General features: G+C 41.8%; 1 protein-coding gene and 1 long non-coding RNA gene across 11 annotated transcripts in view; one reads left to right on the forward strand and one right to left on the reverse strand.

Annotated features, from left to right (window-relative positions):
- Window positions 1-17,519, forward strand: part of LOC135099027 (uncharacterized) — a 47,185-nt gene extending 29,666 nt beyond the window's left edge. For 2 of the 10 annotated variants that reach the window (XM_064001460.1, XM_064001459.1), the window contains exons 9-17: window positions 2,698-2,854; window positions 3,298-3,417; window positions 3,637-3,828; window positions 8,095-8,225; window positions 11,112-11,268; window positions 11,712-11,874; window positions 12,390-12,527; window positions 12,888-13,079; window positions 17,058-17,516. In XM_064001460.1, the coding sequence (XP_063857530.1) occupies window positions 2,698-2,854; window positions 3,298-3,417; window positions 3,637-3,641 (282 nt within the window). In that variant the 3' untranslated portion in view covers window positions 3,642-3,828; window positions 8,095-8,225; window positions 11,112-11,268; ... (2 more) ...; window positions 12,888-13,079; window positions 17,058-17,516. Of the gene's footprint in view, window positions 1-2,697; window positions 2,855-3,297; window positions 3,418-3,636; window positions 3,829-8,094; window positions 8,226-11,111; window positions 11,269-11,711; window positions 11,875-12,389; window positions 12,528-12,887; window positions 13,080-17,057 lie in introns of all 10 variants that reach the window. The other 8 variants (XM_064001470.1, XM_064001468.1, XM_064001467.1 and 5 more) reach the window with 7 other exon arrangements.
- A 1,531-nt stretch (window positions 17,520-19,050) lies between these two features.
- LOC135099028 (uncharacterized) overlaps window positions 19,051-20,000 on the reverse strand; it is an 8,455-nt gene continuing 7,505 nt past the window's right edge. Inside the window, exon 4 of the long non-coding RNA XR_010267572.1 lies at window positions 19,051-19,257. This is a non-coding gene — a long non-coding RNA (uncharacterized LOC135099028). The remainder of the gene's footprint in view (window positions 19,258-20,000) is intronic.

The raw sequence follows: 20,000 nt of genomic DNA on the forward strand, positions 1-20,000 counted from the left end.
TCTATCGAAACAGTTTCCTTGTTTTTGTTATTATTTTCTATTACCAAACATGTATTTCTTCTTTTTTTTTTCTTTCTTCTTCTTCTTCTTCTTCTTGTTCTACTTCTCAATCCCTCTTCCTTTCTTTCTTTCTTTCTTTCTTTCTTTCTTTCTTTCTTTCTCTTCTTCTTCTTCTTCTTCTTCTTCCCAATCCCTCTTCCTTTCTCCTTTTTTTTTTCTTTTTCTTTTTCTCTTTCTTCTTCTTCTTCTTCTTCTTCTTCTTCTTCTTCTTCTTCTTCTTCTTCTTCTTCTTATATATATTCTTACTTCTTTTCCTCCTTACTCTTCACTATTTTTGTATATATTTGTTTGATTATTTAACAAATCTGTCAATCAGTCAGTTCTTTGCTTATTTATAAGAGCGAGAGAGAGAGAGAGAGAGAGAGAGAGAGAGAGAGAGAGAGAGAGAGAGAGAGGTGCATCCCTATGAGGCAGGATAAAGAGTTGATGATTTGGCCAGGAGAGGAGATGGGTGAACAGCAGATACATAGGGAAGTTAGAAGAATGGGAGTGTGATGGGCTGCAGTTGTAGAAGATGGTTTGGAAGCAGGTGTGGTCATCAGATGATCCACATGTCCAGCATAGGGAAGCTATTGGGTGGCCTGGAATATGGTAGAGTGGCCCCAGCTATGATAGGATGCCAGGCAGGAACAGGAGAGGGCATAGAGAGGAGAGGTGTTGCTTGCTTTCCTGGAACACAAACAGCTGGAGTGAGGGAAAGTGGAGGGATTATGGTGTGATGGGAGTAGGTGAGACAGGGTGGCATGACACCATTGAGTGGAGTGAAGGAGGCTGGGAAGTCACAGGCAGAGGTAGGCCAGCAGGAGAGAAGAAAGGAGGTATGTGGGTGCTTGTGAGAGAAGAGGAAGGTACGAGTATAGAGCAAATCAAGTTAATAGCATCAATAGACTGAGGTTACATGTTTCCATTATCTCTTAAAATAGTTGTGGTATAAAATGCTGTGAAAATCAGTGGTGTGGGCTTGCTAGCTGGGTATATATAAACCAGTATTCAGAAACGCTTTGGTCTCTTCCTCACCACAAGTATTTTTCAAGGGCACAGAGATGATTAGTTGGGTTCTCAAGAGTATTTCTCCTATTCATAGTATAGAAATCTTGTTTGTCTGTCACTAGAACTATAAAAGCACCCTTAAAGACCTGCATAACTTGAAGTACAGCCTTTTCAATGTAGTGCAGGTGTGGTGCACAAGTGTTTCAGAATGTAGACCATTATTAGGTAGATTTTACATGTATTTATCTGTTTAATTTATTTATTTATCATTATTATTATTTTTATTTATTTATTTTTCTTCTTTTTTTTTTTTCAGAGTGATGGGTGATGTTGGTGAGTTGGGCAAGGAGGTGGAGGAGGAGGAGGAGGTGGAGGAACTCTTGAGAGAGGAGAAAGAGAGGTGTGTATTGTGTTGTGTATGTGTGTAGTGGAGTCTAATGTACACCAGTAGTCTTTCTGCATTTCCTCTTTCCTATAAGTTGACCTCTCTCTCAAGAGTGAGGTTTCAAGACACTTATTCTCCAATTTTGAATGATCCCTATGGGTTTTCTTTAAAGGGTTAAGGACTGTCACCTCTGTGGGTTCTTTATTCTTTTTCCTTCTTTCTGTTTTGTTGTCCATAGCCAGTGTTTCTCTTATATAAAAAGAAAAGAAAAATATCATTACTGATGCCATGGTGTCCCACAGAAATTTCTCACGGGTGGAAGAGTTCAACATCAACACGTGGAAGTTCCGAGAAGTGAACCCAGCGATAACGAGGAGCCTGGAGGATGAACTGGATCTGTCTAACTGGGAGCCTGTTGCTGAGACTCTTGGCCTCACCAACTCACAAATAGAGGTTGGCTCAGCACCACTTCAGAAGCTGTTTTTTTTTCTTCTCTTTTTTTTTTTTTTTTTTTTTTTTTCTTCTTAATTCATGGTGCCATTGGCTTCCTTTTATAATATTTAGTGTTTCCTTTATCTGTGCAGTCATTATCCCATGTCCCATTCTCATTCATTGTCTTGTTGTTTCCTTTTCTTGTCAATACTTTCATCTTTTCTTTCCTTCCTCAGTAGTCTTATCTTTTTTTTATTTACTGTGCTGTTTCAAAATGTCCATTCTGTGCCACAACCCACTTCTTGTCACACTGTCATGATACATACACTCTGCTATTGTTCATGGTGAGTAACACACAGCTTTCATCCTCCAAGGGGTGGCCAAGGACATGAGTGAGAGGTGAGTACACTGGATGAATACTTTTTGAAAAGGAGACAGTCTAAGAGTGAGAGTTGAAGTGTGACCAAGTCTAGTAGGGAAGAGGCAATAATGGTTATGATAGCAACACAAGATTGACACAAATGTAAAAGTATTAATAATGCATACATGTACTAAGGCTGTTTTCCACAAAAATGGTAATGATAAAAAAATAGTAATAATGAAAACAATGGTGGTAATGCAGTCATCTCTCATTATTCACGGCTTCAGCTTCCACACTTTCACTTTTACATGGATTGCTGCTGACCACAGATTCAAATAACACAGGTGGCAATGACAAACACCCTACAAATGTTCACTCCTTTTTTTCTTTCTTTCTTTTGAGTTAAATGATAAAATAAAATGTTTGTAAGCATGTACATGTTGTTAAGGGAGGCTGTAATACTTTGCAGCGGTGCCTGAGAAGCGATGCCTTCACCCACGCAGTTTTCACCACGATGGAGGAGTGCCCACACTTCCAGGACCTTACTGTTAAGAGGTTCCTGAAGACCCTACTTGAGCACAACCGCCGAGACATTCTCTCCAAGCTGGAGAAGTTTGTGCGCCCGAGTGAGTCGCTTCAGTGTCTTGGCGAACATAACAACATGAGAACATGAGGGGAGCTGCAAGGAGCCATCAGGCCGGCACATGGCACTTCCTCAATTGAATGTGTCTACCTATTTCTACTTATCCCTTTCCCTAGATTTGTGTATCTTCTTTTAAAATCTCCCTAGTGACTCAGCACTAACAACCTGATTACTGAGTCTATTCTTTTCATCCACCACTCTTTGAGAATTAGTTCCTTGCACTCTGCTGCTTTGACTGGCCACTACTGCACGAGCCTGTCTTGACTCCCTGACATCTCAGTCACTTGATTCAAATGTCTGATTAATTAGTTATAATAAATCAATTGGAAGTTTGTTTGATAAGACTGTGGGCCTGTGTAGCCATGGAAGATATTGACTATTGAAATCTTGAGAACACTGTGTTGAAATCTGTCACATTATTCACAGAGCCAGGGAGTGATGCTGCTAAGACCTTCACTCTGTCTATCCAGAGGGATCCGCAGGTGCTGGTGGTGGAATCTTGCTTGGACAGTGTGCCTGTAACACACAGGCACATTTCTCCAAAAGGTGACACATTATCTTTCAGAATGGCTTCACTCCTGCAAAACAACTGTGTACTTTTCTCTCACAAATCCACACACAGTAGGAACATTTTCCTAAGAGGATGCTGTTCTTATGTGTTGCAGTGCTGTGTCTCTCACTTTCAACAAGCTCTAGTGGAAGTTAAGGGGAGTTTCAATAGTGTTTTTATGATTTGAATGACTGAACATTGGTGACATTCCTCAGGTTGACGCTGTGCTGCCAGTACTGTCGCCTCAGCTTCTGCATCAGATTCAGAACAGAGACTTCAGCAGAGAGAGTGAGTGGGAGAAACGCTACAACCGCTTTGCCCACTCGATGATGCTAGACCAGCATGTGGAGTACGGGAGCAAGAATGGGTTCTGCCGTGCCGTTTGTCCTGCCAGATTCCCGGAGGAGGTTGGTGATGCCTCCACTTGCATGTCTTTTCTGTATTTTGTATAGACCTGTTTGTATTTTACAGGATTAAGTCAAATTCTGTTTGGATGTATGTGACCAGCTGTGCTGTGTCTGACTGTCCTTTTCCACTAGGGACTGATGGGGCTAAGAGTGTGAATGATGTCTGTGTGTGTGTGTGTGTGTGTGTGTGTGTGTGTGTGTGTGTGTGTGTGTGTGGGATTGCCAGCTTTTTTTTTTTTTTTTTTTTTTTTTTTTTTATGTATGAGTGACACTGGCCAAGGGCAACAAAAATCTTATAAAAAAATGCCCACTGAAATGTCAGTCCCATAAAAGGGTCAAAGCTGTGGTCAAAAATTGATGGATAAGTGTCTTGAAACCTCCCTCTTGAAGGAATTCAAGTCGTAGGAAGGTGGAAATACAGAAGCAGGCAGGGAGTTCCAGAGTTTACCAGAGAAAGGGATGAATGATTGAGAATACTGGTTAACTCTTGCATTAGAGAGGTGGACAGAATAGGGGTGAGAGAAAAAAGAAAGTCTTGTGCAGCGAGGCCGTGGAAGGAGGGGAGGCATGCAGTTAGCAAGATCAGAAGAGCAGTTAGCATGAAAATAGCGGGAGAAGACAGCTAGATATGCAACATTGCGGCAGTGAGAGAGAGGCTGAAGACAGTCAGTTAGAGGAGAGGAGTTGATGAGACGAAAAGCTTTTGATTCCACCTTGTCTAGAAGAGCAGTATGAGTGGAACCCCCCAGACATGTGAAGCATACTCCATACATGGACGGATAAGGCCCTTGTACAGAGTTAGCAGCTGGGGGGGTGAGAAAACTTTCGGAGACGTCTCAGAACACCTAACTTCATAGATGCTGTTTTAGCTAGAGATGAGATGTGAAGTTTCCAGTTCAGATTATAAGTAAAGGACAGACTGAGGATGTTCAGTGTAGAAGAGGGGGACAGTTGAGTGTCATTGAAGAAGAGGGGATAGTTGTCTGGAAGGTTGTGTCGAGTTAATAGATGGAGGAATTGAGTTTTTGAGGCATTGAACAATACCAAGTTTTCTCTGCCCCAATCAGAAATTTTAGAAAGATCAGAAGTCAGGCGTTCTGTGGCTTCCCTGCGTGATATGTTTACCTCCTGAAGGGTTGGACGTCTATGAAAAGACGTGGAAAAGTGCAGGGTGGTATCATCAGCGTAGGAGTGGATAGGACAAGAAGTTTGGACCTAGTTGTGGTTTATAGGAGTGGAGTAATCTCATGGTATCCCATCTCTATGTGTGTCCAGTTTGGCCTTAAAAATATGGACTGTTACAGCATTGACGTCTTGCTGAAATCATTACATTTGTTCACACTTCTGAGGAAAACTTTACTCCTTGATGTCTCTTCTACAGTTAACTTTCTTCAGCTTCTTACTGTGTCCCCATGTACTCTGTATATCTAAAGTTATTAAACATTCTTTTTCCACATTTTCCATACCATTTATCAATCTATACATGTTTATTAAATTCTCTCTCTCTCTCTCTCTCTCTCTCTCTCTCTCTCTCTCTCTCTCTCTCTCTCTCTCTCTCTCTCTCTCTCTCTCTCTCTCTCTCTCTCTCTCAGTGCTTCTGTTTTTCCACCTTCCTATGACTTGAATTCTTTGAAAGGTGAGGTTTCAAGACACTTATCCTCCAATTTTTGACTCTTCCCTTTTGCAGAGATCTCCATTCTTGGAGATTTAAATGTTCATCACCAGCTTTGGCTTTCCTCTCCCTTCACAGACCATGCTGGTGAACTAGCCTACAACTTTGCTGTCCTCCATGACCTAGAGCAATTGGTGCAACACCCTACTCGTATTCCTGACAGTCTTGGAGATACGCCCAACATTCTTGACCTTTTCCTGACCTCTAATCCTTCTGCTTATGCTGTCACCCTTTCTTCTCTGTTGGGCTCCTCCGATCACAATCTCATATCTTTATCTTGTCCTATCACTTCAATCCCTCCTCAGGACCCCCCTAAGTGAAGGTGCCTCTGGTGTTTTGCCTCTGCTAGTTGGGGGACCTGAGGAGGTATTTTGCTGATTTTCCTTGGAATGACCACTGCTTCCGTGTCAGAGACCCGTCTTTGTGTGCTGAGCGCATAACAGAGGTGATAGTGTCTGGCATGGAGGCGTACATTCCTCACTCTTTTTCTCGTCCTAAACCTTCCAGATCTTTGTTTAACACAGCTTGTTCTCGTGCTATACATGATAGAGAGGTGGCCCACAAAAGGTACTTAAGCCTTCCATCACCAGAATCTCATGCACTTTATATTTCTGGCTGGAACCATGCCAAGTCTGTTCTCCAACTAGCCAAAAACTCCTTCATTAACAGAAAATGTCAAAACCTTTCAAGATCTAACTCCCCTCGTGATTTCTGGCATCTAACCAAAAATATCTCCAATAACTTTGCTTCTTCTTCTTTCCCTCCTCTATTTTAACCAGATGGCACCACTGCTATCACATCTATTTCTAAAGCTGAACTCTTTGCTCAAACCTTTGCTAAAAACTCTACCTTGGAGGATTCTGGGCTTGTTCCTCCCTCTCCTCCACCCTCTGACTACTTCATGCCACCTATTAAAATTCTTTGCAATGATGTTTTCCATGCCCTCGCTGGCCTAAACCCTCGGAAGGCTTATGGACCTGATGGGGTCCCTCCTATTGTTCTCCGAAACTGTGCCTCCGTGCTTGCACCTTGCCTAGTCAAACTCTTTCAGCTGTGTCTGTCAACATCTACCTTTCCTTCTTGCTGGAAGTTTGCCTACATTCAACCTGTTCCTAAAAAGGGTGACCGTTCTAATCCCTCAAACTACCGTCCTATTGCTTTAATTTCCTGCCTATCTAAAGTTTTTGAATCTATCCTCAACAGGGAGATTCTTAAACATCTATCACTTCACAACCTTCTATCTGATCGCCAGTATGGGTTCCGTCAAGGCCGCTCTACTGGTGATATTCTGGCTTTCCTTACTGAGTCTTGGTCATCCTCTTTTAGAGATTTTGGTGAAACTTTTGCTGTTGCCTTGGACATATCAAAAGCTTTTGATAGAGTCTGGCACAAAGCTTTGATTTCCAAACTATCCTCCTACGGTTTCTATCCTTCTCTCTGTAACTTCATCTCAAGTTTCCTTTCTGACCGTTCTATTGCTGCTGTGGTAGACAGTCACTGTTCTTCTCCTAAATCTATTAACAGTGGTGTTCCTCAGCGTTCTGTCACCCACTCTCTTCTTATTATTCATTAATGATCTTCTAAACCAAACTTCTTGTCTTATCCACTCCTACGCTGATGATACCACCCTGCACTTTTCCACGTCTTTTCATAGACGTCCAACCCTTCAGGAGATAAACATATCACGCAGGGAAGCCACAGAACGCCTGACTTCTGATCTTTCTAAAATTTCTGATTGGGGCAGAGCAAACTTGGTATTGTTCAATGCCTCAAAAAGTCAATTCCTCCATCTATCAACTCGACACAATCTTCCAGACAACTATCCCCTCTTCTTCAATGACACTCAACTGTCCCCCTCTTCTACACTGAACATCCTCGGTCTGTCCTTTACTTATAATCTGAACTGGAAACTTCACATCTCATCTCTAGCTAAAACAGCTTCTATGAAGTTAGGTGTTCTGAGACGTCTCCGCCAGTTTTTCTCACCCCCCCAGCTGCTAACTCTGTACAAGGGCCTTATCCGTCCATGTATGGAGTATGCTTCACATGTCTGGGGGGGTTCCACTCATACTGCTCTTCTAGACAGGGTGGAATCAAAAGCTTTTCGTCTCATCAACTCCTCTCCTCTAACTGACTGTCTTCAGCCTCTCTCACACCGCCGCAATGTTGCATCTCTAGCTGTCTTCTACCGCTATTTTCATGCTAACTGCTCTTCTGATCTTGCTAACTGCATGCCTCCCCTCCTTCCGCGGCCTCGCTGCACAAGACTTTCTTCTTTCTCTCACTCCTATTCTGTCCACCTCTCTAACGCAAGAGTTAACCAGTATTCTCAATCATTCATCCCTTTCTCTGGTAAACTCTGGAACTCCTTGCCTGCTTCTGTATTTCCACCTTCCTATGACTTGAATTCCTTCAAGAGGGAGGTTTCAAGACACTTATCCACCAATTTTTGACCACTGCTTTGACCCTTTTAAGGGACTGGCATTTCAGTGGGCATTTTTTTTTTATTAGATTTTTGTTGCCCTTGGCCAGTATCCTTCCTACATAAAAAAAAAAAAAAAAAAAAAAAAAAAAAAAATCAATGTGATTTTCAGACACACTTCAGTCACAAGATGAATGCAGTCAGCTACAGCATGACATAGACAAGCTATAGACAGTTGAGAGAGGAAGAAGTCAGTGGCGCCCTCACCTCAGACAAGACAAAGCTAACAATTGATAATGAAAGGTGACATTATTCTCTTTAAAGGACTCTATTATTATTGTACCCATGAAAGCTGTTCTATTTTTTATTTATTTCTCTGTATTATAAGTATTTTGTATGTAAACTCCGATCACAATCTCATATCTTTATCTTGTCCTATCACTCCAATCCCTCCTCAGGATCCCCCTAAGTGAAGGTGCCTCTGGCATTTTGCCTCTGCTAGTTGGGGGGACCTGAGGAGGTACTTTGCTGATTTTCCTTGGAATGACTACTGCTTCCGTGTCAGAGACCCGTCTTTGTGTGCTGAGCGCATAACAGAGGTGATAGTGTCTGGCATGGAGGCGTACATTCCTCACTCTTTTTCTTGCCCTAAACCTTCTAAACCTTGGTTTAACACAGCTTGTTCTCGTGCTATACATGATAGAGAGGTTGCCCACAAAAGGTACTTAAGCCTTCCATCACCAGAATCTCATGCACTTTATATTTCTGGCTGGAACCATGCCAAGTCTGTTCTCCAACTAGCCAAAAACTCCTTCATTAACAGAAAATGTCAAAACCTTTCAAGATCTAACTCCCCTCGTGATTTCTGGCATCTAACCAAAAATATCTCCAATAACTTTGCTTCTTCTTCTTTCCCTCCTCTATTTTAACCAGATGGCACCACTGCTATCACATCTATTTCTAAAGCTGAACTCTTTGCTCAAACCTTTGCTAAAAACTCTACCTTGGAGGATTCTGGGCTTGTTCCTCCCTCTCCTCCACCCTCTGACTACTTCATGCCACCTATTAAAATTCTTTGCAATGATGTTTTCCATGCCCTCGCTGGCCTAAACCCTCGGAAGGCTTATGGACCTGATGGGGTCCCTCCTATTGTTCTCCGAAACTGTGCCTCCGTGCTTGCACCTTGCCTAGTCAAACTCTTTCAGCTGTGTCTGTCAACATCTACCTTTCCTTCTTGCTGGAAGTTTGCCTACATTCAACCTGTTCCTAAAAAGGGTGACCGTTCTAATCCCTCAAACTACCGTCCTATTGCTTTAATTTCCTGCCTATCTAAAGTTTTTGAATCTATCCTCAACAGGGAGATTCTTAAACATCTATCACTTCACAACCTTCTATCTGATCGCCAGTATGGGTTCCGTCAAGGCCGCTCTACTGGTGATATTCTGGCTTTCCTTACTGAGTCTTGGTCATCCTCTTTTAGAGATTTTGGTGAAACTTTTGCTGTTGCCTTGGACATATCAAAAGCTTTTGATAGAGTCTGGCACAAAGCTTTGATTTCCAAACTATCCTCCTACGGTTTCTATCCTTCTCTCTGTAACTTCATCTCAAGTTTCCTTTCTGACCGTTCTATTGCTGCTGTGGTAGACAGTCACTGTTCTTCTCCTAAATCTATTAACAGTGGTGTTCCTCAGCGTTCTGTCACCCACTCTCTTCTTATTATTCATTAATGATCTTCTAAACCAAACTTCTTGTCTTATCCACTCCTACGCTGATGATACCACCCTGCACTTTTCCACGTCTTTTCATAGACGTCCAACCCTTCAGGAGATAAACATATCACGCAGGGAAGCCACAGAACGCCTGACTTCTGATCTTTCTAAAATTTCTGATTGGGGCAGAGCAAACTTGGTATTGTTCAATGCCTCAAAAAGTCAATTCCTCCATCTATCAACTCGACACAATCTTCCAGACAACTATCCCCTCTTCTTCAATGACACTCAACTGTCCCCCTCTTCTACACTGAACATCCTCGGTCTGTCCTTTACTTATAATCTGAACTGGAAACTTCACATCTCATCTCTAGCTAAAACAGCTTCTATGAAGTTAGGTGTTCTGAGACGTCTCCGCCAGTTTTTCTCACCCCCCCAGCTGCTAACTCTGTACAAGGGCCTTATCCGTCCATGTATGGAGTATGCTTCACATGTCTGGGGGGGTTCCACTCATACTGCTCTTCTAGACAGGGTGGAATCAAAAGCTTTTCGTCTCATCAACTCCTCTCCTCTAACTGACTGTCTTCAGCCTCTCTCACACCGCCGCAATGTTGCATCTCTAGCTGTCTTCTACCGCTATTTTCATGCTAACTGCTCTTCTGATCTTGCTAACTGCATGCCTCCCCTCCTTCCGCGGCCTCGCTGCACAAGACTTTCTTCTTTCTCTCACTCCTATTCTGTCCACCTCTCTAACGCAAGAGTTAACCAGTATTCTCAATCATTCATCCCTTTCTCTGGTAAACTCTGGAACTCCTTGCCTGCTTCTGTATTTCCACCTTCCTATGACTTGAATTCCTTCAAGAGGGAGGTTTCAAGACACTTATCCACCAATTTTTGACCACTGCTTTGATCCTTTATGGGACTGACATTTCAGATGTACTCAAAGCATCTTCATGAAAAGTAAGTGACCACCATTCATCATTGCAAACATCACATTCTAATTCTTTAATCAGCTGAGCAAATTTTTTGAACAGTGGCACTAGACTTGTAACTCTATTTCCAGATGTATTTCTTCATTACAACTTAACCCCTTTGTATTCACGGGGTGTGTGTGTGTGTGTGTGTGTGTGTGTGTGTGTGTGTGTGTGTGTGTGTGTGTGTGTGTGTGTGTGTGTGTGTGTGTGTGTGCTTCATCACTTAGTGTTCATTACATCTATCGAAACAGTTTCCTTGTTTTTGTTATTATTTTCTATTACCAAACATGTATTTCTTTTTTTTTTTCTTTCTTCTTCTTCTTCTTCTTCTTCTTCTATATATATTCTTACTTCTTTTCCTCCTTACTCTTCACTAGGTGGCAATGACAAACACCCTACAAATGTTCACTCCTTTTTTTCTTTCTTTCTTTCTTTTGAGTTAAATGATAAAATAAAATGTTTGTAAGCATGTACATGTTGTTAAGGGAGGCTGTAATACTTTGCAGCGGTGCCTGAGAAGCGATGCCTTCACCCACGCTGTGTTCACCACGATGGAGGAGTGCCCACACTTCCAGGATCTTACTGTTAAGAGGTTCCTGAAGACCCTACTTGAGGACAACCGCCGAGACATTCTCTCCAAGCTGGAGAAGTTTGTGCGCCCGAGTGAGTCGCTTCAGTGTCTTGGCGAACATAACAACATGAGAACATGAGGGGAGCTGCAAGGAGCCATCAGGCCGGCACATGGCACTTCCCGAATTGAATGTGTCTACCTATTTCTACTTATCCCTTTCCCTAGATTTGTGTATCTTCTTTTAAAATCTCCCTAGTGACTCAGCACTAACAACCTGATTACTGAGTCTGTTCTTTTCATCCACCACTCTTTGAGAATTAGTTCCTTGCACTCTGCTGCTTTGACTGGCCACTACTGCACGAGCCTGTCTTGACTCCCTGACATCTCAGTCACTTGATTCAAATGTCTGATTAATTAGTTATAATAAATCAATTGGAAGTTTGTTTGATAAGACTGTGGGCCTGTGTAGCCATGGAAGATATTGACTATTGAAATCTTGAGAACACTGTGTTGAAATCTGTCACATTATTCACAGAGCCAGGGAGTGATGCTGCTAAGACCTTCACTCTGTCTATCCATAGGGATCCGCAGGTGCTGGTGGTGGAATCTTGCTTGGACAGTGTGATGGCAAGCAGTCAGGGTTCCAGTCAAAGGTGGTGGTGATCCATGCCCAGGACACCAGGGAGGATGCACTGCAGGTGGGTCAGTCAGTCAGGCTGTGCTGGCAACCTTAGCTCAGGGAAAGAGATGGAAATGCTAGGGGTATCTTAATTTCATTCCTTCATTCACTTGTTGAGTGGAGGTGTACTTCACATAGTTTGGACCAGATCTAATTGACTGGTGACCTGACTGGTGAGCTGAGGGGAAAGGGACCTGCTGGAGTTATCTCACTTTCATTCCTTTACTCACTAGCTGACAGGTGTGCTTCACACAGTCAGATCTTGGTGGTGAGAATGCCTCAACTTTACTCATTAGCTGACAGGAGGAACAAATTAAATTAGTTTTTAGCAGATCTGAAGATAAGGAAATTCCTTGTGTTGTGAGATGCCATGATTTTGCTTGGCATAAGAGAATAAGTTTACATATTTTCCAGTAAGATGTTGATGATCCCTGTAGAAGTGACTTGCTTTGTATTGGTTCCAGGAACTCTGCTTCACTGGCTGCATTTATTACCTAGAGAGAGCCTTCATTATTGGTTTGATTCTTCCCACAGCTTGCATCTCAGCTGAGGAATCCCATGGAGGGCAACAGATTGTATGTGTTGCTTCTGCAAGAGTCTAAGAAGAACACACAAGTTAAGAGCAGCCTGAGGTGTGATCCATGGAACAGCATCCACAAGTGGTTCATCAAGGTACATAAAGACTCCATCCCACCTTGTCTTGACATGGGGATGATGCAAGTCAGTGTGTGTGTGTGTGTGTGTGTGTGTGTGTGTGTGTGTGTGTGTGTGTGTGTGTGTGTGTGTGTGTGTGTGTGCACATTTCTCCAAAAGGTGACACATTATCTTTCAGAATGGCTTCACTCCTGCAAAACAACTGTGTACTTTTCTCTCACAAATCCACACACAGCAGGAACATTTTCCTAAGAGGATGCTGTTCTTATGTGTTGCAGTGCTGTGTCTCTCACTTTCAACAAGCTCTAGTGGAAGTTAAGGGGAGTTTCAATAGTGTTTTTATGATTTGAATGACTGAACATTGGTGACATTCCTCAGGTTGACGCTGTGCTGCCGGTACTGTCGCCTCAGCTTCTGCGTCAGATTCAGAACAGAGACTTCAGCAGAGAGAGTGAGTGGGAGAAACGCTACAACCGCTTTGCCCACTCGATGATGCTAGACCAGCATGTGGAGTACGGGAGCAAGAATGGGTTCTGCCGTGCCGTTTGTCCTGCCAGATTCCCGGAGGAGGTTGGTGATGCCTCCACTTGCATGTCTTTTCTGTATTTTGTATAGACCTGTTTGTATTTTACAGGATTAAGTCAAGTTCTGTTTGGATGTATGTGACCAGCTGTGCTGTGTCTGACTGTCCTTTTCCACTAGGGACTGATGGGGGCTAAGAGTGTGAATGATGTCTGTGTGTGTGTGTGTGTGTGTGTGTGTGTGTGTGTGTGTGTGTGTGTGTGTGTGTGTGTGTGTGTGTGGGATTGCCAGCTTTTTTTTTTTTTTTTTTTTTTTTTTTTTTTTTTTTTATGTATAAGTGACACTGGCCAAGGGCAACAAAAATCTTATAAAAAAATGCCCACTGAAATGGCAGTCCCATAAAAGGGTCAAAGCTGTGGTCAAAAATTGATGGATAAGTGTCTTGAAACCTCCCTCTTGAAGGAATTCAAGTCATAGGAAGGTGGAAATACAGAAGCAGGCAGGGAGTTCCAGAGTTTACCAGAGAAAGGGATGAATGATTGAGAATACTGGTTAACTCTTGCATTAGAGAGGTGGACAGAATAGGGGTGAGAGAAAAAAGAAAGTCTTGTGCAGCGAGGCCGTGGAAGGAGGGGAGGCATGCAGTTAGCAAGATCAGAAGAGCAGTTAGCATGAAAATAGCGGGAGAAGACAGCTAGATATGCAACATTGCGGCGGTGAGAGAGGGGCTGAAGACAGTCAGTTAGAGGAGAGGAGTTGATGAGACGAAAAGCTTTTGATTCCACCCTGTCTAGAAGAGCAGTATGAGTGGAACCCCCCAGACATGTGAAGCATACTCCATACATGGACGGATAAGGCCCTTGTACAGAGTTAGCAGCTGGGGGGGGTGAGAAAACTTTCGGAGACGTCTCAGAACACCTAACTTCATAGATGCTGTTTTAGCTAGAGATGAGATGTGAAGTTTCCAGTTCAGATTATAAGTAAAGGACAGACTGAGGATGTTCAGTGTAGAAGAGGGGGACAGTTGAGTGTCATTGAAGAAGAGGGGATAGTTGTCTGGAAGGTTGTGTCGAGTTAATAGATGGAGGAATTGAGTTTTTGAGGCATTGAACAATACCAAGTTTTCTCTGCCCCAATCAGAAATTTTAGAAAGATCAGAAGTCAGGTGTTCTGTGGCTTCCCTGCGTGATATGTTTACCTCCTGAAGGGTTGCACGTCTATGAAAAGACGTGGAAAAGTGCAGGGTGGTATCATCAGCGTAGGAGTGGATAGGACAAGAAGTTTGGACCTAGTTGTGGTTTATAGGAGTGGAGTAATCTCATGGTATCCCATCTCTATATGTGTCCAGTTTGGCCTTAAAAATATGGACTGTTACAGCATTGACGTCTTGCTGAAATCATTACATTTGTTCACACTTCTGAGGAAAACTTTACTCCTTGATGTCTCTTCTACAGTTAACTTTCTTCAGCTTCTTACTGTGTCCCCATGTACTCTGTATATCTAAAGTTATTAAACATTCTTTTTCCACATTTTCCATACCATTTATCATTCTATACATGTTTATTAAATTCTCTCTCTCTCTCTCTCTCTCTCTCTCTCTCTCTCTCTCTCTCTCTCTCTCTCTCTCTCTCTCTCTCTCTCTCTCTCTCTCTCTCTCTCTCTCTCTCTCTCTCTCTCTGTGCTTCTGTTTTTCCACCTTCCTATGACTTGAATTCTTTGAAAGGTGAGGTTTCAAGACACTTATCCTCCAATTTTTGACTCTTCCCTTTTGCAGAGATTTCCATTCTTGGAGATTTAAATGTTCATCACCAGCTTTGGCTTTCCTCTCCCTTCACAGACCATGCTGGTGAACTAGCCTACACCTTTGCTATCCTCCATCACCTAGAGCAATTGGTGCAACACCCTACTCGTATTCCTGACAGTCTTGGAGATACGCCCAACATTCTTGACCTTTTCCTGACCTCTAATCCTTCTGCTTATGCTGTCACCCTTTCTTCTCCGTTGGGCTCCTCCGATCACAATCTCATATCTTTATCTTGTCCTATCACTCCAATCCCTCCTCAGGACCCCCCTAAGTGAAGGTGCCTCTGGTGTTTTGCCTCTGCTAGTTGGGGGACCTGAGGAGGTATTTTGCTGATTTTCCTTGGAATGACCACTGCTTCCGTGTCAGAGAGCCGTCTTTGTGTGCTGAGCGCATAACAGAGGTGATAGTGTCTGGCATGGAGGCGTACATTCCTCACTCTTTTTCTCGTCCTAAACCTTCTAAACCTTGGTTTAACACAGCTTGTTCTCGTGCTATACATGATAGAGAGGTGGCCCACAAAAGGTACTTAAGCCTTCCATCACCAGAATCTCATGCACTTTATATTTCTGGCCGGAACCATGCTAAGTCTGTTCTCCAACTAGCCAAAAACTCCTTCATTAACAGAAAATGTCAAAACCTTTCAAGATCTAATTCCCCTCGTGATTTCTGGCATCTAGCCAAAAATATCTCCAATAACTTTGCTTCTTCTTCTTTCCCTCCTCTATTTCAACCAGATGGCACCACTGCTATCACATCTATTTCTAAAGCTGAACTCTTTGCTCAAACCTTTGCTAAAAACTCTACCTTGGAGGATTCTGGGCTTGTTCCTCCCTCTCCTCCACCCTCTGACTACTTCATGCCACCTATTAAAATTCTTTGCAATGATGTTTTCCATGCCCTCGCTGGCCTAAACCCTCGGAAGGCTTATGGACCTGATGGGGTCCCTCCTATTGTTCTCCGAAACTGTGCCTCCGTGCTTGCACCTTGCCTAGTCAAACTCTTTCAGCTGTGTCTGTCAACATCTACCTTTCCTTCTTGCTGGAAGTTTGCCTACATTCAACCTGTTCCTAAAAAGGGTGACCGTTCTAATCCCTCAAACTACCGTCCTATTGCTTTAATTTCCTGCCTATCTAAAGTTTTTGAATCTATCCTCAACAAGGAGATTCTTAAACATCTATCACTTCACAACCTTCTATCTGATTGCCAGTATGGGTTCCGTCAAGGCCGCTCTACTGGTGATCTTCTGGCTTTCCTTACTGAGTCTTGGTCATCCTCTTTTAGAGATTTTGGTGAAACTTTTGCTGTTGCCTTGGACATATCAAAAGCTTTTGATAGAGTCTGGCACAAAGCTTTGATCTCCAAACTACCCTCCTACGGTTTCTATCCTTCTCTCTGTAACTTCATCTCAAGTTTCCTTTCTGACCGTTCTATTGCTGCTGTGGTAGACAGTCACTGTTCTTCTCCTAAATCTATTAACAGTGGTGTTCCTCAGCGTTCTGTCACCCACTCTCTTCTTATTATTCATTAATGATCTTCTAAACCAAACTTCTTGTCTTATCCACTCCTACGCTGATGATACCACCCTGCACTTTTCCACGTCTTTTCATAGACGTGCAATCCTTCAGGAGGTAAACATATCACGCAGGGAAGCCACAGAACGCCTGACTTCTGATCTTTCCAAAATTTCTGATTGGGGCAGAGCAAACTTGGTATTGTTCAATGCCTCAAAAACTCAATTCCTCCATCTATCAACTCGACACAACCTTCCAGACAGCTATCCCCTCTTCTTCAATGACACTCAACTGTCCCCTCTTCTACACTGAACATCCTTGGTCTGTCCTTTACTTATAATCTGAACTGGAAACTTCACATCTCATCTCTAGCTAAAACAGCTTCTATGAAGTTAGGTGGTCTGAGACGTCTCCGCCAGTTTTTCTCACCCCCCAGCTGCTAACTCTGTACAAGGGCCTTATCCGTCCATGTATGGAGTATGCTTCACATGTCTGGGGGGGTTCCACTCATACTGCTCTTCTAGACAGGGTGGAATCAAAAGCTTTTCGTCTCATCAACTCCTCTCCTCTAACTGACTGTCTTCAGCCTCTCTCTCACCGCCGCAATGTTGCATATCTACCTGTCTTCTACTTTTTCTTCTTTTATTAATCCCCCTCCTCCTCCTCCTAATAACCCATACCACACACAATAACCGAGCCTTTTACTTTCAGAACAGCAGCAGCAGCAGCAGCAGCAGCAGCAGCAGCACACAAGAGGTGTTTTCTGTATGATGATGATAATGGAAAAAGCATGTTATAAGCAGGGCAACGTAATGAAATTCAGTGAATGGACGTGTGTGCGTGGCTGCAATCACTATGAAATTAAGTTGAAAATAAGAAATATATTACTTTACAGAAAGGAATGCTTAGAGTGAATGAAATTACTGTAATGAATGAATGGAAATAAAAGTTGTGAGTCATTAAATGATTAGGAAAAGAAGCTGTGAATAGGTGCATTATTGTTATTACTGAAAGGAAGAATATTTGTAGGATATGTCATGTATATTATCAAAGTGTTTTCATTTCTTACTTTCTTCTTTCTCTTTCATCTTTTCTTAGTATATTTAAGTGAATTTCTCTCTCTCTCTCTCTCTCTCTCTCTCTCTCTCTCTCTCTCTCTCTCTCTCTCTCTCTCTCTCTCTCTCTCTCTCTCTCTCTCTCTCTCTCTCTCTCTCCTCTCTCTCTCTCTCTCTCTCCAGCCATCTCTTCTCTCTCCTTCCATCTTTTTCTTAGTATATTTAAGTGAATTTCTCAGATCTCTCTCTCTCTCTCTCTCTCTCTCTCTCTCTCTCTCTCTCTCTCTCTCTCTCTCTCTCTCTCTCTCTCTCTCTCTTTTTCTTTCTTTCTTTCTTTCTTTCTTTCTTTCTCTTTCTTCCTCTCTCTCTCTCTCTCTCTCTCTCTCTCTCTCTCTCTCTCTCTCTCTCTCTCTCTCTCTCTCCAGTAGTCAGTAGTCAGTGAGGAGGTAGTAGCAAGTAGTGTTCAAGTAGCCTTAGTAATAGAATAGTTTGGCTTGCATGGCAGTGGTTAAAACATCTACCCTCTCACATCGTTGGGGTGAGACCACTTGCTTCATATGAGCCAAATGGGGTGACTCCTCCCCTCCCCACACCTCCCTGTCAATCTGTGGGTGAGTGTTGCCCATGCACCTTTAAGGAGATCAAATTTGAGAGGTACATTTTGCTTATTCCTTCTGATTATGCAGGATTCAACCATTAATTTCATCTCTATAAAACTCTATGGGTTTCACTTGCCATAGACTTGTGGGATGAAACAAGGGAGAGCATTTTGCAGTCTCTTTTTTTCATCTGTGTTACAGTCTATGGGTTTCACCTGCCCAGGTTGGTGGTGGTGGTGGGGTGGGGTGGGGGAGTTCTAATACTCTGAGGGGCGCCCTGCTGTAGGTTGTCAAAAGAAAAATTTATTATTATTATTATTTTTTATTGATTTTGTTATTGTTCTCAAGTTCTCAGTATTATTAAAACCAGCACTAACATCTTATTTTACAGATCAATCAATCAATACTATTTCCAATAAATATTTACTAAATGTTATTATTGTTTGATTAACACTCAAACTACATTAATGATGAGATGAGTAGAGAGATTTTGTTTTGGGGTGAGGGAAAAATTGTGCTTTTGTGATTTAGAAGGAAGCATAAATTGTGTGTTTTGGTGAGTTAAAAGGGTAATTTTAGTAACTTGAGAAGACAAAGGAAGAAATTGTGTTTGTGATTTGTAATAAACACAGGATGAGGCAGAAATGTGTGTGTGTGTGTGTGTGTGTAAAAATACATTTAAATGACATAACAGTAATGAAACCCAACTCATTGAATAGAATACCATAAGCCATTATTAATTGCAATCAATTTTCTTACTAAATTTACAAGTAGATCATTAAAGTTTAAAACACAAGTAAATTAACTTAACCCATCTATTAATAACACCATTAGACTACTAAAAGCAGTGGCATATTAAAAATCACACACACACGCACAAATTTGTAATACTAAGTTATAATTCCTCAAATGCATCTCTCTCTCTCTCTCTCTCTCTCTCTAATAATATTGGCAGAGAGAGAAAGGAGTTTTATTTATTATTGTTAATTATGATTATTATTATTGTTATCACCGTTAGATTAAAAGCAGTGGCACATTAAAAATCACCGGTATTAATTACAGTACATTTTTTCTTTATTACATCATTACAATATAAATGTGATGATTCTGGTAAAGTAAGTGAGGAGAGAAGAGATTCAAGGAAAGCTGGAGCTCTTCATTGCACTCCTTACTAAGTGACCTTCCTCTCGGACTCTCTGTCACTAAGTCCTAGACATCTTAAGGAGAAAAGTGACCTCTCTCAACATCTGGCCTCACCTGAAATAAGAGGTTAGTTTTTTAATCACCAGTACTACTACTACTACTACTACTATTACTGCCCTTAAATTACCCCATAATAAAACACAAGAACAGAGGAGGAGGAAGAAAGGGAAGCCACTGTTATTTATATATTAATTCACACCACAAAAAAAAAATTAGGATAAAAACACATTAATTTTAGATAAAAACAGATAAAATATGAATACAATATAAAGGAAAGATAGAAAACCCATATTAATTAGGTCAGAGATATAAGGATCAAATCATTCCCACAGTATAAAAAAATAAAAAAATAAAAAAAATTATTCACATAAGACAAATCGGATTAGTACAGTAATTCTACCCAGGGATTAAATACACCCAAAAGTAGATAGATAACTTAGCATACACCCCAGTTAATTATACTCACAGGATTACAGATTCAGTAGAAAAAAAATGTATAGTTAACGGTTACGACACACCCAGACTGATCCAGTTCACGGTAATACAATTATTCATCCCAAAACTTTACAATCTGAGAAGAAACCATCAATGCTTTCGGAAAGTACACGTATTTTAGAAATATTAAACAACATAATATGAGCATCATTTATTATCTATTTGTTATTTTCAAAAACTATTTGTGGGATTTTCTTGGCCGTGTTTCAATGGGTTTGTGGTTTTGTGGTTTTAGTGATGTTTTTGGATGTAAATGAGAGAAAATGTGGGAAAAAAGTACTGAGATGTCATGTCACAATATA

The sequence above is a fragment of the Scylla paramamosain genome, unplaced genomic scaffold, assembly GCF_035594125.1.
Source record: "Scylla paramamosain isolate STU-SP2022 unplaced genomic scaffold, ASM3559412v1 Contig98, whole genome shotgun sequence".
Classification (NCBI taxonomy): Eukaryota; Metazoa; Arthropoda; class Malacostraca; order Decapoda; family Portunidae; genus Scylla; species Scylla paramamosain.